The sequence below is a fragment of the Wallemia ichthyophaga genome (assembly GCF_000400465.1).
Source record: "Wallemia ichthyophaga EXF-994 unplaced genomic scaffold scaffold5, whole genome shotgun sequence".
In the NCBI taxonomy this organism is placed as follows: Eukaryota; Fungi; Basidiomycota; class Wallemiomycetes; order Wallemiales; family Wallemiaceae; genus Wallemia; species Wallemia ichthyophaga.
In genome coordinates, this window is record NW_008806278.1 from 76676 (window position 1) to 91879 (window position 15204).

Sequence of the window (15204 nt, forward strand, 5' to 3'; positions counted from 1 at the left end):
TGTGCCATTTCATCTAACCGGTTTCACAATCTTTAAGCATTCAAATTTGTAAGGGTAGAAGACTGGTTCGGCTGTTCTTCAATTGATACTAGTGGTTGATCCGGTTTTGTTATTGTCTCTGTTGGGTCACCATTTGGTCTGAAATAGCTTTTTCTCCGCATCTTCGTGTAATCGTACACGCCAAATTTTTCCTCCATCTTCACCCACGCAGGTTCTAGTTGTGTAACATCCCGCTTCGGGTCACGTTTCTTGGCTTTGAGGGGGTTATCCTCCAGCAACAGCTCTTCCAATTCATGTGTAGCGTCAAAATTTGCTTTCTTTGACTGCTGGATTGTTAGAGGGGGAGAGACTAAAAGAACAACTCACGTCTGGTAAAAAGTTAGGCATTTCTTGCTTGGTCTGTAGTTTCTCCCAATCAAGCGTCTTGAACCAGGGATGAGCCATGAGAGCTTCAAAGCCGCCATCTTGACTGCAACCCAGTCTATGATCAGGATCGCGTTCCAAGAGACCATTGATAGCGCTCAATCCTTCCTGTGAAACCTTTTCCTTAGCATCTTCAGGGAAAATGAGCTCTTGTGTCTTGATAGCGTTTGTGAGACTTGAGTTTGTCTTGGCTCTGAATGGTCTCTTATTGAAAATGAGCTCGAAGGCGACAATACCGAGTGACCACCAGTCGACAGTAGTGAAATAGCCTCTCTTTTCCAGCACTTCTGGAGCCATATACGCCATACTTCCAGCGACGCCGGTAAGCGGGCGTTTTCCAAGGAAGCAAGCGATGTTAAAATCAGTAAGGTGGGCATGACCAGCATCGTCTAGGAGAATATTATCGGGCTTCACATCGCGATGAACGATGCGTCTCTGATGCAAGTAGTCTAGGGCTAGTGCGATCTCAGCGATGTAGATTTTGACAGAGCGTTCATCAAACGCGCCGTTACGCTCGAGGTGGAAGCGTAAGTCACCGCCAAGTTCTAAATCGATGACCATAAAGAGATTTTCGTCATCTTGGAAGGCGTAGCGCAAGTTGACGACGTAAGGATGGTCAATTTCCTCAAGCAAGCGACGTTCTTGGATTATGTTATCGGCAGCCCGCATTTTAACGCATTTTTCTTTGTTTATGTACTTGAGCGCGTAGAGTTTCTTAGTGTGCTTGTGCTGTACGACACGGACCTAAAGAAGCCGGAGTGAGATGAAAGCGGGGATATTTGAGACATACCCACCTTTCCGAAAGCGCCCTTTCCTACAGCTCTAAGGAGGCTGAAATGCCACAGATCGACTGGGCCTGTGCATGTGTTAGTGAGTCTGGGTAGCCGGTGAGGAGCACACATACCATCGAAATCAATCTTCTAGAGGAGCGTGAGTGTTATTTACAGCGCGAAGAACGCCTGAACTTACATTTGGCTTGCAGCATATGCCGCCCATGATGAGAGTATAAAGCGAAGAGTGTGGAGGTGCGGAATATGTGGAGGTAGAGACGGTATTTGAGGTATTATTTCAGGTTATCCATAAGAACAAGCAACAATTCACCCTTAATCCCACTCTTCCATCACTTTACACTCCAAATGATCGAATTGCATTCACTTGGTGATTTAAACCAACTTCAAGCTGGCAAACTGAGCGTGATTGATTTCTACGCTGATTGGTGTGGTCCTTGTGTCACCATAGCCCCACGCTACGAGGCTCTCTCTAAGCAATTTCCCTCAGTCAACTTCTTCAAATGCAATACTGACACAGCGAAAGACGTGGCTGCAAAGTACAGAATTAGCGCAATGCCCACTTTTATCTTTCTTATCGGCGATAAAGTGCTAGAAACGATAAAGGGTGCAAACGCTGCTGCGATTGAGGCAGCGCTCAAGAAGTACTCCAAAGAGCACTCCAAAGGCTCTGCTTTCTCCGGTAAAGGGCAGACTTTAGGTGGTAAGCCTGCTGCAAAGTCAAATGGCAGTTCTAGCAGCGAGTTCAACTCTCATTTGCTCATTGGTATCGCACTCCTCTCAGTCTACGCTGGTCTGTGGTATTATAATATGTAATTTATCCTTTACTCTCACTTTATTGTCTCACTGGTATTACCTCTGCCTCGAACTACTTCTCCCTCTACTCGCGCCAACATCGTAGAAAAGAGGTGCTTTATCATCAGGCGAAGTAGCAGCCGTGAGAGCTGCATTCACTGCATTTACCCCAGTCTGCGCTCTACTCGAGGTGGTGGATATAGGAGCCGACATACTCCTGCGTACATCCAACTCATCGAAATCCATCTGTCCGACGACTTCACCGAAATCCTGCCTTTCTTCCTCTTTTGCATCTTGAACCTCTTTGTTAGCAAGACTGGACACACTCATCATTTTTATCTTTTCATTGAGTTCCTGTTTCGTTATCGTATTGACTGACTGCGCAGTTCTCGATTTCAATTGAGGTTTCTCATCGATCATCTTTATAAACTCCCCAATATCGTTATCGTCGTCTATATCCACACCAATATCCTCCTCTGCCAGCGATGATGATAGTTTTGTCGATATTTTGCGTGATACCCCCACCGGTGGTGATGGATGAGTTGGTTGCGTGGGTGACGCTAGTGGTTTGATCACACTCTCCCCACTCGAACCACCGATGGAAGATGTACGTCTGTAGCCGAAGCTTGATGAGTATCGTCGGTTCGTCGTAGAAGAGCTGCTCGACTGATTCTCGGGTATACTGATTGCCGTGTTTGTGGTATTAGTGGTGTTGGCGGTATTCATGCGCTGATATGAATGTGCACCGACTCCTGTAAACGACGGTGAAGGCGATGCTCCGTACATACTCAATGGGCGCACTGAGGGAGACGACGAGTAAGACGTAGTGCGCGGCGAGAGGTTAGAGAGGTTGCTCGAAGTGCGCACTCTGCTTGCACCCGTACGCGCCACGTAATCACGCACGACGTTGCCCTCTTCGCCCTTCTCCGCCTTGTCCACCTTCTCACCAGACGTAGAACGATGCTTAGTCAGCGTCGGTGTGTAATAATCCTCATCTACAAAGTGCGAAGACAGCAGGGACTCTATATCGTCAACAATAAAGTTGATAGACCGGCGATAGTCCACACTGAGGTTGAATGTCCCTACGGGAGTATTTATAGGGCTAAATCGGTGAATGTCTGTAGCATTGCTCGCTGTGTCCTGCGATAACTGTGCATCGATGGGCAACACACCCTCAGATGCGCCCTTCTCTGCGCTGAGCCTGCATCCGATATTTAATCCACGCGAATGACACCGCCTAAGCCTGCGAATCAGTCCATATAGCGGTAGCAGTCGTAGGAGGGTGTATAGAGCACGGAATAACACTATCGACCGCTTGTACACTACAGGTAGCTCCTCTTGTGTACCACTAGCGCTGCCACTGCCAGTGAGTTGCAGCGTCCACCGCTCTAGCACTACGCTCTCCTGCACCGTGTTGCGCTTATTCTGGTTGTCGACAAATAGACACGCCTGATTCGGCGGTATGTCGGAGGAATCGAGTATGAATTCAACCACCATTGGCGGGATTTGCGTTGTGTTGGAGAGATTCTTCCACGTGCTCAGCTCATTGTGGAACAAGCTACTTCCACTATCTGTCGTTTGTATATTGAACTGCGACAGATCTTTAAATAATGGCAATCACGATGGCTGGGCTACTCACCCACTTGGACACCCGCGTCTTGGTCTCCGGTAGCGCCACTCTACTCTCCAGTAGCAGATGCAACGTCTTGCTGTAGAAGTTATTCAATATTAAATCTACTTTCGAGTCCCCCATCACGGTATCTAATCAACAGTCCATCGATGATGACATAAATTAATCTTTATCACATATTTTAAAATTATACAACAATGCTAGAATGTTTTCCTGGAAAACTGGATCATGGCATGCCCACCAGCCTTGCTAACAAGGCTAGCAGGGAGGGGTTTTCCGACGATGCGTAGAACGCGAGCGAGTCGCGCATAATCTGAAAGCAGTTCGTAAGCCATGAAACACCAGCACCAATACTTCCCACACTCACCTTACTCTGTTTATTGAACGCATGCTCGAATTTGTTGAGCTCGCTCCATATCTTACCCAACGGAACTATACTCTCCGACGGCTCTATCCCGCTCCTGCGTGCTTCAGCGATTGCTTCACCCGCCTCAACAGCCGTTTTGGTCAATTGTACCGAGTATAATGTGAAAGTACCGATCGTCTTCATGATATTCTGCAAACGTTCGATCAATCGCGCATTCGTTAGCATACATTCCTTCAGACAGCCGTCGAGGAAATCGACATGATCCTTCAGCAACGCATCGACCGTCTGCACCTTGCCGATCTTCTCCTCCAACTCGAGCGACTTAATGTGGAGCACCTCCTCACACACATAGCCAGTCACTTGCCTGACCAACTCCAGCATGCGCGCGCGAAGCACACACACCCGCGTCCGCCACATATCGAAAGGCTTGTAGCGTAGATTCCGTCTCCAACAGTCCTGCGTATGCTCACCCCACATCCCAACCAGCGCGCTTTCTGTGTACTTAAGATGAAGCAAAAATCTAAATATTAGCTGATATCTGAGGATAGTCTTGCGGGAAATAACCAAAGACAGCGGAAAACTAACTGTGTAGTCAAACGAGAGTCCTTCAATTGCTCGTATTGGCTTCTCTTCTGCGCCTTTGCGCTGGTTCAAGTTGTCCTCCTGGCCCAGCGCTCCACTCACATTTACAACAGTGAGCAACCACTGGTAAAGAGGCTCTCTGCTCATAGTAACCTTGATATCTTCTTTGTACGGGTCGTTGAAGCTGGGTGAGGCGGGATTGCGGAGCGTCAAATCTAGAAGCGATTGTAACTTGACCAAATTCGCATTCTTGGCTGGCTTACGCAGCTCATTGTAGCTTTGGTCAAGGAAATGCACGAAGAAATCTGAGTCTGCAAGAAAAAAGTAGTGTTTCAGACTCCTCAACCGCGAAACTAGTCCCTCGTCTTCCAAGAGCAGTTTCAATAGCGCTCTGTTAGCGTGTGTGTAGGCATCTTCGACTTGTTTGTAGAATGGTGGTGAATTGATTGATGTTCTCTCTAACTCCCCGTAATTGCGGTGTTTGGACACTTCTATACCACATTCTCTAATAACGTTGAGATATTTACCAGCGAAAAGTATCTTAAATTTCCACGCTTCCAGGAATGGCGGTATACATGCACCTCCAGCCAAACGCTTAAGGCGACCTTCATCATCGAACGCTGTATCTGGTTTAAATGGTTTTTCGACGCTCGATCCATCGCGGAGCGTATATCTTTTCTCCCAGTACTCATCTGTATAGTCCATATCAAGACCCTTCTTGCTAATAGATTTAGCCTCGCGCACAAGCAGCTCATCGTAAGGGTCATTGAGGTCACCGGAAGTTGTCCAACTCAGTAGCATTTCAGCATAAGGTTGTGATGCGTGAAAAAGTAATCTGGTGAACACTTCATGGGCGACAGGATCGCCTGAAGATTTCATCAACTTCTCCCACACCACTTTAATAACCTCGCCACCTTTAACAATACCTTCACTCTCCAAAGCTGTTTCTTTGGCTTCTGCGTTGATCTGTGCTATAGCTTTCTTCATTGTCTCACCCATCATATCCTCACTATCATCCTCTTCCGGATCGACCTGATCATCGGTTATGTCTGGAGTTTCAGTCTTAATAAGTTCGAGTGCGAGTTGATGGACAAGGGTAAGTTTGTGCAAAGCTGGTTGGAGGTGGTAGAAAGCCATCTGAAGAGTGTAGCAGGGTGAAGTATAGAAAAGGGTTTCTAGTTGAGCGAGTAGCAAGTGGTATTCCTGTGTGTGTCAGTGAGGCATAGTAACCAAGCCAATAGCCACCTTGAGCATATCCCTGATAGCTGCACAGAGCGCATGATTAACGAGACCCCAATCCATCGCAGAACGCTGCTCAACGAACGCCGTTATTGATGTGTACAGCGAAGCGAGTGGGAGTACGCGATGGATAAGAGTAGCGAGACCGTGGTCAATAGAGGGATCGACGATGAACTCACTCCCCTTAAGTCGAGCATTCATGTCGTCATACGCGTAATCTGGGTGGTATGTAATGTATTGTCCTTGGATGCCCTGTAAACTGTCGGTGGTAATTCAAATCACAGACAAGGAACTTACAACCAGAACATACTGAAAATCTTCAAGAATCGCAGCCTGCTGTATATCCAAACCAACATCTTTGAAAGCACTCGACTTCCTAATTGAGTTGTAGCTGTGCGGGGAGAGTTGCGGGACGCGTGAGTTGAGCGGCGCGCGCAGGAAACTTGGCTCAGGCTGGAAGGAATAATCCTGGAAAACCTGATAATCATTGCCATCGTCATCGTCGTCGTCGACAGTTGTAAGTTTAGTATTGATCTGGAAATGACTTAGTTTTTGTACTCTGTAAAAGCCTACTGCATACCCTATTATATTGCTTGTTCGATAAGCCAGCAAGGCGCGAGCTTGGCCGCGCTGTCGTCGGCGTCGTCGTCATCCGTTCCATCTCGGTGATCGTGGTGCTCGTCGTAGTTGATCAAGTTGATTTGTTACCGCCATGCCGAGCAACAGAATCCGCCCGCCAAATTCAAACAGCTTTAGCTATCTCGTCTGGAAATTTATAACTGTCATGGAGAGCGAGTGGGGATTTGCAATGTGAGTGATGAGCCTTGTCTTCTGTCTTCGTCTCCTTACGCTAACTAGTCTAGAGCCATGGGAGAAGGCTATGGTGCTATCTCTTCTATTAACAGTTTCTTCAATTATCCTCTTTTCCGTACTCTTTTACGCCCCCGCGCAGCTCCTCCGCCTCAAGACGAGACTAGCTTATTACTTATTCGGCAGCGACTCGTCGCAGAAAGAAATTATTGCTGTCTTTACCGAGTGGTCTAATGTGATTAGAGGCGTTTCCCAGCCTTAATTCTGTGTATTTCTACGTGTACTTATAAAGGTATCATGTATTCTTCCTTTTTACATTCCATTTAGCAGCTCCTGCTGGCGTTTAGGTTCGCACTTGCGAATGTATTCCACGGCCAGCTTCTTATTTCCAGCCTTCTTGAGTGCCTTGACGAATGGTTCAAACCCAATCGGACTCTTTTTCCCACTTGCGAGCTGCTCGAGCGCTGTGTAGTTGCGTTTTTCCACAATGCAGTGCATTCTAAGGTACCACCATCTGTTATTGTATCGTGTTTCAGTTGGCTCATCAAGCAGAACAACGAGTGACGTACCTCTTTTCTGACACTTTAAACTCACTCTTAATCTTTTCTGCGCCCTTGATATCTTCCCTGCCCAGCAAATCCCTGATGGCATCGTTTACGCTCGTGGCTCCATTTGTTAAGTGAAGCAACCGCTGATATTCATCGCATGCCCTACTCTCAAACGCGCTCTTCTTCTCTTCGCTGAAGAAGCGCATCGCCGATCTCACTTTGCCAATCTTGGCATCTCCGTCGAGCTGCTCAGCTTCTGCTAGATCTAACTTGGCTGACTCGACTCTCCTGTCGTCCTGGAAGTAGAAGTCGCGAAGCATATCCCTATCCAACTCTTTCGCATAAACAACCAAGAGCGCTTTAGCCGGCTGGTAAATGCTACCGCCGTCCTCGAGCACTTTGAAGAATTCGCCGAGTGTGAGTCTGGAGCGTAGGTGGAGGAGAACGTCGATAATAAGATCGGGATCTGAGGACTCTATCGCTTTGAGCAGCGCCAGTCTGTCTTCTTTCATCCGCTTCAGCTGCGGCACTACCTCGCTGGCACGTGGCTCTCTGTCGAGCATCTGTCGAGCGAACAAGAGTCAGATGAAGCACCTCAATTACGCCAATACAAACTCACCTTGGTCGCTAGAGATACTCGCCCAACTTCATGAGCTACCCTTGCAACGTCAGACCAGCCGACGAAAGCTTTAGTGACAGACAGGATCATGTCAACGATAGCAAGAGAAAGCTCCTCATCCGGTACACTCGCATCACTTGCATGTATCTTTGCATTGGCCCAGTGAACGAGAACAGCGTCAGGTGGAGAGTGAAGGTGTCTTGCAATATCGATTGCCATCCCCCATCTCCGTCTGGGTAGAAGGAGTTGAATAAGAGCACTCGAGTCACTCGAATCGAACTGGGCTTTCGAGAGAGGGATGCCTACACTTCTGTAGGCATTCAACACTCGCAATGTTGATGCAGTCTTTATAAAATCATCCGAGTTGTAGTCTGAGAGGTATTGCCAACCGTACTGAGCAGCTTTGAGAAGAGAGCGCTGGGTGGAGGGAACGTAAACCTCGCCTGCAGCCGCAATGATTCCGTCGATGGCCTCTAGCAAGCCTTGGCCAATGCTGCGGACAACATCGTCTGACCTGGAGCTACCGTTTTCAAGGAGAGAGTGAGCGTGGAGCAGCATCCGCGAAGGAGGTGCGGACAGAGCGCCAGCATCGGTCTCGCCGAAAACCATCTGTACACTCTCAGGTACCTTCTGAACGACCTGGAGGTTTTCAGGTGAGACAACGAGCAGAGAAGACATAGTGCTGAGAGCCTTGAGGGAAGAGCAATCGTGGTAGGGATAGAGGACGTGCTCGCCACCAGGACCGACTAGCCAGAGACGAGGGTCAGGCTCGTTATAGACGAGACCGATAGCGTTGGACCCGCACCACACGAGCTGGTCGGGAGTGTACGAGTCGATAGACGACGCGTCGAATCTCGTCAGCAGTCTGCTCAGGTCGCTCGTCATGATGCTGAGGATGAGCGAAGGGGCGAGCAGCGCGATGAATCGCCCATTGGGGGAGAGAGTGATGGCGGTGTGGGGGGTGTTGAGTGGATGCGTGCTGCAGCTCAGCGAGTCTGCTGCGTGTACGACATTGTCTGTGGCTGCTATGACTGTCGCTAGCCCGGTATGCGATTGGGCGGCGGAAACAACAGCCCAGTCTGCAGGCGCGTCGCTGAGATCCATACTGGCAACCCTTGTCGGACGAGAGAGGCAGCCGAGGTGGAGGTGGTAGAAGAGGAGCTCGGCAGTGAGGATAACGAGTGAATCGCCTGCGATGCGTGCGTCGAGAATGGTGGTGGGTGTCTCGAGTGGTATTGTGTGGGTGGTGGATATGGGTATCTTGCCCGAGTAGTTGTACACTCTGTACTGGAGATCGCCGAGGACGACGACGAGCTCGTCTGCGCTGCTGAAGCCGACAGAAACTGGTGCCGAAGGGCTGGTGATCGTAGCCAAGTGCTCGGCGTCGGCAGAGAATATGTGCAAGAAAGGCTGGCTGGGGGAGTTCTCTGGGAGACGCGTGTGGGTGTAGCTGACAGGATTCCGGGTATCTCTCCAGATCGCCAGGGCGGACGAGAGCGGTGATCCACTCAGGCGGTAAGGCTTGAGCGTAGACAAGTCCCAGCCATACTGGTAGATTGTGGACCTCGCGTAGTATTTATTCCCGATAAATTCCCATTCAGATACATCCTCAACTGACATTTTTGACCAAATCTTATCTTGAACGGAGACAACCAAGATCCATCACAAATGGAAGGCGAAGCTGTATCATTCAAGCCATCCGCACCGGTGCACGTTGTTCTCTGCGCTGATTGTGGTGAGTACGGTGGCATGCGCCGCTGCGTCCCTCACCTTCCGCAGGTGTCCCCATCGAACCAAACTCCGCCAATCTCTGTGTTGGGTGTCTGCGTAATACGTGCGTTCTCATTGGTCAATCGTCTCCTTGTTTCTTACCCACCCCGCAGCGTGGACATCACGGCCGAGATTCCAAAATCTTCTTCCGTCACCTTCTGCAGGGGTTGCGAGCGATACGCTAACCCTCCCAATGGCTGGATGCTCGCTGATTGGGAGAGCAGGGAACTTCTCGCTATTTGTCTTAAGAAGCTCAAGGGTCTGTCCAAGATTAGGCTGATCGACGCCGGCTTCATCTGGACTGAGCCTCACAGCAAGCGTATCAAGGTTAAGCTCACCGTTCAGAAGGAGGTTCTCGCAAACACTATCCTCCAGCAGGTGTTTGAAGTGACGTACACTATCCTCGGTGCCCAATGTCCTGATTGTACTAGAATGGCTGCCAAGAATACTTGGCAGACTTCCATCCAAGTCAGGCAGAAGGTCCCTCACAAGCGTACTTTCTTCTACCTCGAACAGCTCATTTTGAAGCACGGTGCTCACAAAGATTGTGTCAACATCTTGGAACGAAAGGATGGTCTCGATTTCTACTATCTCCAAAGACAGGCAGCTCTCAGGATGCTAGAATTCCTTCAGAACGTTGTCCCAATCCGTTACAAGTCTAGTGAAGAATTGCTTACAACCGATGTGCACACGGGTTCATCCAAGTATAAGTTCACCTACTCAGTCGAGATAGTTCCAGTGTGTAAGGATGATTTGGTTTGCTTGCCTATAAAGCTCGCCAGGCAATTCTCCAACATATCCCCATTGGTGTTATGTGCAAGGATAGGTAACTCGGTCCATCTCCTCGATCCATTCACACTGCACACTACAGATGTCACAGCTCCTACATATTGGAGAGCACCGTTCGATACACTGGCAACGGTGGGAGAGTTGACAGAGTACATAGTTCTCGACGCTGAGCCAGTCGGTCCAACCCGAGGCAAACTTGTCCTGGCGGATTTACAAGTAATGAAGGCATCAGGTGGAGCTTCTGACGATGAGATAGTGCACACTCGTACACACCTCGGACATATCCTCCAAGCAGGTGATACATGCTTAGGATACAATATTAGAGAAAGTAACTTTAACAGTGACACATTCGAGAGTCTGAATCCGGATAGACTTCCTGATGTGGTCGTTGTGAAGAAGGCTTACCCTAACAGACGCAAGAAGAACCGTCCACGTAACTTCAAGCTCAAGTCGATTGCCAAAGACGCAGAAGACTCGAATGTGGAGGGTGCGTTCGGTAGAGGTGCACTTGGAAGACGTGGTGGTGTGGATACAGACAAGGTTGAAAAGCAGTATGAAGAATTTTTGAATGACTTGGAGGAAGACCCAGAAATGAGAGCAGGCGTTAATATGTATAGATCACAGGAGCAGAAGGACAAGGCTGAGGAGGATATGGATGAGAGTGACGTAGGAGAAGTGGAAGTTGACGAGAATTTGCCAAAGATGGATGAGCTAATGGAAGATCTCGAAGAGATGAATATAGAAGAGTAGATTAGAGTATCGCGTGGTTATTTATGCATATTTGATAATCGATGAAAATTTTACGTAACATTGTGGTTTGTGAGGGAGGTGAAGGGGGTAAGGGAGTAGATGGCTAGGAAATCAAACACACCAAATAGGAGAGAAAAAAGATAAAAATATAAAATTGATTTTTATTTTTCACAAACTATATCAGACCGCGTGTCTTCTTTGAGAAAACGTTGAGGTGGCAGCTTAAAGGGCTCGTATGCTTCTTCACAGACGGGCAGTCGATAGTGCTGCCAGACAACGGAAGCGGGTAAGGTCTGAGAGTTCAAACTCCCCCAGTCAGTCAACTCGAGACGGGTTGAACGATAATTCGTTGAGCGGCGCACCAGAAAAGCACTCCTGTGTGGCTTAGCTGAAGAAGGCTATACGTGCGTTGTACGTGTTGGCAAGAGGCGACGATAGCTGCAGCTGGGAGCTGGGAACACGTCGTGGGAGTCGCACTGTCAGTCTCTTATGGTTTGAGAAAAGCGCGTACACCTACATTGGTGTATTCGTTACACTGTCAGTGCTTAAGTGCACTACGAGCCGTCCAATTGGAAAACTCGATTCAGACTACTCTTTGGCTGCCACCTCCACATAACTCCTTTATCTCATTTATGCGTATGGGTGTTTTAGCCAACTGTATGCTTATGTGAGAGAGTGTTTGTGTTGATAAGAGTTTCCAATGTCCCTCTCCCTTTTAAAATTTCTTGGATAGATTTGTACAACAATACTCCGACAAGGACTATAACAACCATCATCATCGCCTCATACTCATGAACACAGTTCTGCGCAAACGTAAACTTACAACGGAGCAGAAGAATAATATCGTTAAACTCGCTAAAACAAATCCAAAGATGAGGCAAGATGAGATTGCGAGGCAGTTTGGTGTGGATAGATCGACGATATCAAAGGTTTTGACGGATGCAAAGAAAGCGAGAAAACTTGCGAGTGATAATACTGAATTTGGCAATCAGGAGGAGCCCGTTGAGCAATTGACGCAGGATAATTATTCACACTCAACGGGTAGTCGCAGTAGATCATGCTCAAATGAAATGAAAGAAACGAGTGAAATTAGTATACCACTTGATATTTACAGTACAGGATATCAAACACAAACACATTACAGTCCATATTCAAGTTATTCATCGTCTTTGGAATCATCACACTCACAAACAATTAATCAGCACTTTGATTCACTTAGTTTTACTAATTATATAAGTTATGAGGAGGATGAGCATGATGACAAAGGTTTTGTTAGTGAGCTTAAGGTACTTGATGCACTTGGTGTGGTTAAGAAGTTTTTGGAGGAGAGGAGTTCTGTTGAAGGTACTCATACTCATACTCATAGCCATAGTAACAATCAGATACACACAAATAGCCACAACAATCACTTCATACCCAATACACAAGATATAACAAACATTGACAACTTATTTTATCGGATTCAGTCGAGTATTGACGAGGATGTACAATTTTATTGATTGGCTTATGGCAATCTACGGGAATATACGGAAATGCACAGGAATTCACAGAAATTTTCAGAAACACTCAGTAACACTCAGAGATACACGCTAGTTTGTATATTAAACATCATATGTATCATTTCAAATTACGCGCTTCACTTCAAAGAAGGCTTTAAGGTAGTAAACTTGCCACGCACAAGTCACGATCAATAGTCCAGATTGAGCAATAGACCACCATTTCACTCTGCTATTAGTTGATTCTGCGGTATCCCTATGACTCCTCTCCCTTGCTTTTAAATATTCATGCTCATCTTGGACAGCCTTAACGTTATCTGCGAGGATACGTATTTCCTGTTCAATAGGCAAAGTATGACCTTCATCGGGGACATAAAGAATACCGTGAACGTTGAATGAGATTACTTTATCAGTATTGTAACTCATTGAGTTTGAAAAGCAGTAAGAGTATCTACCATCCTTATCTGCTGTGAATGAGTAAGTGCCTGTATCTTTACCCAGATTGGTGTAAAGGGGTATATTTGGATCTGAGAGTGCGAAATCGATATCGAGGTTGCCACCGCTGGATACTTGATAAGTTACAGTCATCTGCGTGAGTGTGAGTGGGAATTTCCCTTGGTAACTGCCAGTATATATCCACCTCATCATTCTTATGCAAGTCCTCAAAGTAACAATCCTTTGAGCGTGGTGGAATATTTATTATATATGCGTTGGCTGTGTATATAATAACCAGTAAAATGTAAAATACATTCAACATTTTCTAGTTTTTTGTCAATACGATCGTTGTTGGAATCCAAATTCGTCCTTGATAGCTGTCGTTCTCTTCAGCTTATCGAATTGAGTGCATTTTTAGTCAATTTGTTAATCACATTTATATTTTCGATTGAGAGCAGCTTCTTATTCTCCTTCTCAAGCTCCTTGTTCATCATAGCGAGTATATCTTCGAATCGAGCGTTTGAAGCCATTTGCAAGATGTTAAACTCATGTTATACAACAAATTAGCTCTCCCGCTTAATTGGCCTCTGTTGACTAAGTACTTGTGGTTGCGCCTGGTCGTTATCGAACCCGTTTCTCCCTGTTGCCCCATTTCTTCCCAAGTGTCGATATGAGCGTAACCCAGTGTCAATTTGCGCATTATCTACAATCTGGATTCATACTTAATCTCCTTTTTTAGCAAAATTTTCAGGCTTCTTTTCCCTCCCACTTATAAAAGAAGAGCCCGTTAATCCTCCTCTCCTTGGTGCACTTTAGCTTTCACCCGCCCCAAACTCATGTTAGGGTTTCGAAGAATTCAACTTAGTTTTAAACCAATGATGCCGAGCAATGTTAGAACAAAGGATTTACGTTTAGGAAGGAGGAAGCTGCTGAGAATACTTGAAACGCAACTCTTAAAGTAAAATCCAGATGAGAAATTTAAAATTTTGCAATTGCACGCATTCTCACAAAGACCGTAATTCAAACGGTATTGGTCGATAAGGTTGTTTCATTGAAAGATGATCATCTTTCTTAAAGGCATCTGAAGCAGCAGAAGATGCGACAGAGCCATGTTATAAAAATTTTATTTTATTTGACTACTACTTAAGTTTTGTGCTTAACTCGAGTAGAAAATTTTCGACGTATCCAATTTAAGTTGCACCACTACACAGGCCATAACAAAATAGAGAGTACTATGAGGCTAATAAACGCCAATTCAAATTGCATTTATGAGCACATGCTTACAACTATGAAATTACCGTTTCGACTTTGTACAAATGAGAATTGAGAAATACATTTACCAAATGAAGTTTACAACTCTATGCTGGCATCTTTTAAGCAGCAGTAATTTTACCGAAATTTACCATTTGTTTAGCGAGATGAGCCCAACCACGCTTTATACAAAACGACGAACGTCGAGCAATGTCAGAAGCAGAGAAGGTGCGTGTTTTGTGAATATAACAACCACACACTAATACCCACCAATCAGCAACCAGAAGTACCAGCCACCCAGGAAGAAGAATCCACCGCGCAATTTGAGCCAGTCGTCAAGCTCACGGAGACAGTTCAAGTTAAAACCAATGAAGAAGACGAGCAAGTATTGTTCAAGATCAGAGCTAAGCTCTTTAGATTCGCAAAGGAATCCTCTGAGTGGAAGGAAAGGGGTACTGGTGATGTACGTATCCTCCAGCACAAAGAATCTAAAAAAGTTCGCTTGGTTATGCGTAGAGACAAGACTTTGAAGGTGTGCGCTAACCACTTTCTCACTGAGGATATGAAGCTGTCTCCAAATATTGGCAGTGATCGTAGTTGGGTGTGGGCTGTAGCTGCAGATATCTCTGACGGTGAACCTTGCGCTGAAACTCTGGCTATTAGATTCGCTAATGCTGACAACGCCAACGCTTTCAAAGAAAAATTCGAGCAAGGTGTCAAGATGAATAGCGAGTTGAATAATGACAAGGAGGAGAAAGCGGAGGAGAAGGCTGAGGAGAAGGATGAAAAGAAGGCAGAAGAGAAGGCAGAAGAGAAGGCAGAAGAGAAGGCAGAAGATAAACCAGAAGAGAAGGTAGAAGAAAAGCCAGAAAACTCCAAGCCAGAAGAATCCAAACCAGATTCAACTTAAAC

At 46.6% G+C, this 15204-nt stretch overlaps 10 protein-coding genes across 10 annotated transcripts; 5 read left to right on the plus strand and 5 right to left on the minus strand.

The window, feature by feature from the left end:
• Positions 1 to 32: 32 nt before the first annotated feature.
• Positions 33 to 1419, minus strand: J056_003582 (Serine/threonine-protein kinase 32A; the record flags this gene model as incomplete). Its single annotated transcript, XM_009268798.1, has 5 exons — positions 33 to 323; positions 367 to 1167; positions 1218 to 1279; positions 1328 to 1343; positions 1393 to 1419. The coding sequence occupies 5 exons, from the start codon at positions 1417 to 1419 to the stop codon at positions 33 to 35; spliced, it is 1197 nt and encodes a 398-aa protein (XP_009267073.1).
• Positions 1420 to 1559: 140 nt separating this feature from the next.
• Positions 1560 to 2027, plus strand: J056_003583 (Peptide-N(4)-(N-acetyl-beta-glucosaminyl)asparagine amidase; the record flags this gene model as incomplete). Its single annotated transcript, XM_009268799.1, has 1 exon — positions 1560 to 2027. The coding sequence occupies one exon, from the start codon at positions 1560 to 1562 to the stop codon at positions 2025 to 2027; it is 468 nt and encodes a 155-aa protein (XP_009267074.1).
• Positions 2028 to 2063: 36 nt separating this feature from the next.
• On the minus strand, positions 2064 to 3759 carry J056_003584 (Autophagy protein 13; the record flags this gene model as incomplete). Its single annotated transcript, XM_009268800.1, has 2 exons — positions 2064 to 3596; positions 3646 to 3759. The coding sequence occupies 2 exons, from the start codon at positions 3757 to 3759 to the stop codon at positions 2064 to 2066; spliced, it is 1647 nt and encodes a 548-aa protein (XP_009267075.1).
• A 103-nt stretch (positions 3760 to 3862) lies between these two features.
• On the minus strand, positions 3863 to 6485 carry J056_003585 (Spindle pole body component alp4; the record flags this gene model as incomplete). The annotated part of the gene is made up of 5 exons (XM_009268801.1): positions 3863 to 3949; positions 4004 to 5788; positions 5831 to 6076; positions 6122 to 6358; positions 6405 to 6485. The coding sequence occupies 5 exons, from the start codon at positions 6483 to 6485 to the stop codon at positions 3863 to 3865; spliced, it is 2436 nt and encodes an 811-aa protein (XP_009267076.1).
• Positions 6486 to 6536: 51 nt separating this feature from the next.
• J056_003586 (uncharacterized protein) lies at positions 6537 to 6896 on the plus strand (the record flags this gene model as incomplete). The annotated part of the gene is made up of 2 exons (XM_009268802.1): positions 6537 to 6634; positions 6683 to 6896. The coding sequence occupies 2 exons, from the start codon at positions 6537 to 6539 to the stop codon at positions 6894 to 6896; spliced, it is 312 nt and encodes a 103-aa protein (XP_009267077.1).
• Positions 6897 to 6946: 50 nt separating this feature from the next.
• On the minus strand, positions 6947 to 9421 carry J056_003587 (putative vacuolar protein sorting-associated protein 16-like protein; the record flags this gene model as incomplete). Its single annotated transcript, XM_009268803.1, has 3 exons — positions 6947 to 7148; positions 7204 to 7745; positions 7802 to 9421. The coding sequence occupies 3 exons, from the start codon at positions 9419 to 9421 to the stop codon at positions 6947 to 6949; spliced, it is 2364 nt and encodes a 787-aa protein (XP_009267078.1).
• Positions 9422 to 9469: 48 nt separating this feature from the next.
• Positions 9470 to 11110, plus strand: J056_003588 (60S ribosomal export protein NMD3; the record flags this gene model as incomplete). The annotated part of the gene is made up of 3 exons (XM_009268804.1): positions 9470 to 9536; positions 9581 to 9635; positions 9685 to 11110. 3 exons carry the CDS (start codon positions 9470 to 9472, stop codon positions 11108 to 11110), a joined length of 1548 nt encoding a protein of 515 aa, XP_009267079.1.
• Positions 11111 to 11901: 791 nt separating this feature from the next.
• Positions 11902 to 12609, plus strand: J056_003589 (uncharacterized protein; the record flags this gene model as incomplete). The annotated part of the gene is made up of 1 exon (XM_009268805.1): positions 11902 to 12609. One exon carries the CDS (start codon positions 11902 to 11904, stop codon positions 12607 to 12609), a length of 708 nt encoding a protein of 235 aa, XP_009267080.1.
• Positions 12610 to 12732: 123 nt separating this feature from the next.
• On the minus strand, positions 12733 to 13571 carry J056_003590 (Endosomal protein P24B; the record flags this gene model as incomplete). Its single annotated transcript, XM_009268806.1, has 2 exons — positions 12733 to 13194; positions 13476 to 13571. 2 exons carry the CDS (start codon positions 13569 to 13571, stop codon positions 12733 to 12735), a joined length of 558 nt encoding a protein of 185 aa, XP_009267081.1.
• A 931-nt stretch (positions 13572 to 14502) lies between these two features.
• Positions 14503 to 15202, plus strand: J056_003591 (Ran-specific GTPase-activating protein 1; the record flags this gene model as incomplete). Its single annotated transcript, XM_009268807.1, has 2 exons — positions 14503 to 14520; positions 14570 to 15202. 2 exons carry the CDS (start codon positions 14503 to 14505, stop codon positions 15200 to 15202), a joined length of 651 nt encoding a protein of 216 aa, XP_009267082.1.
• Positions 15203 to 15204: the final 2 nt, after the last annotated feature.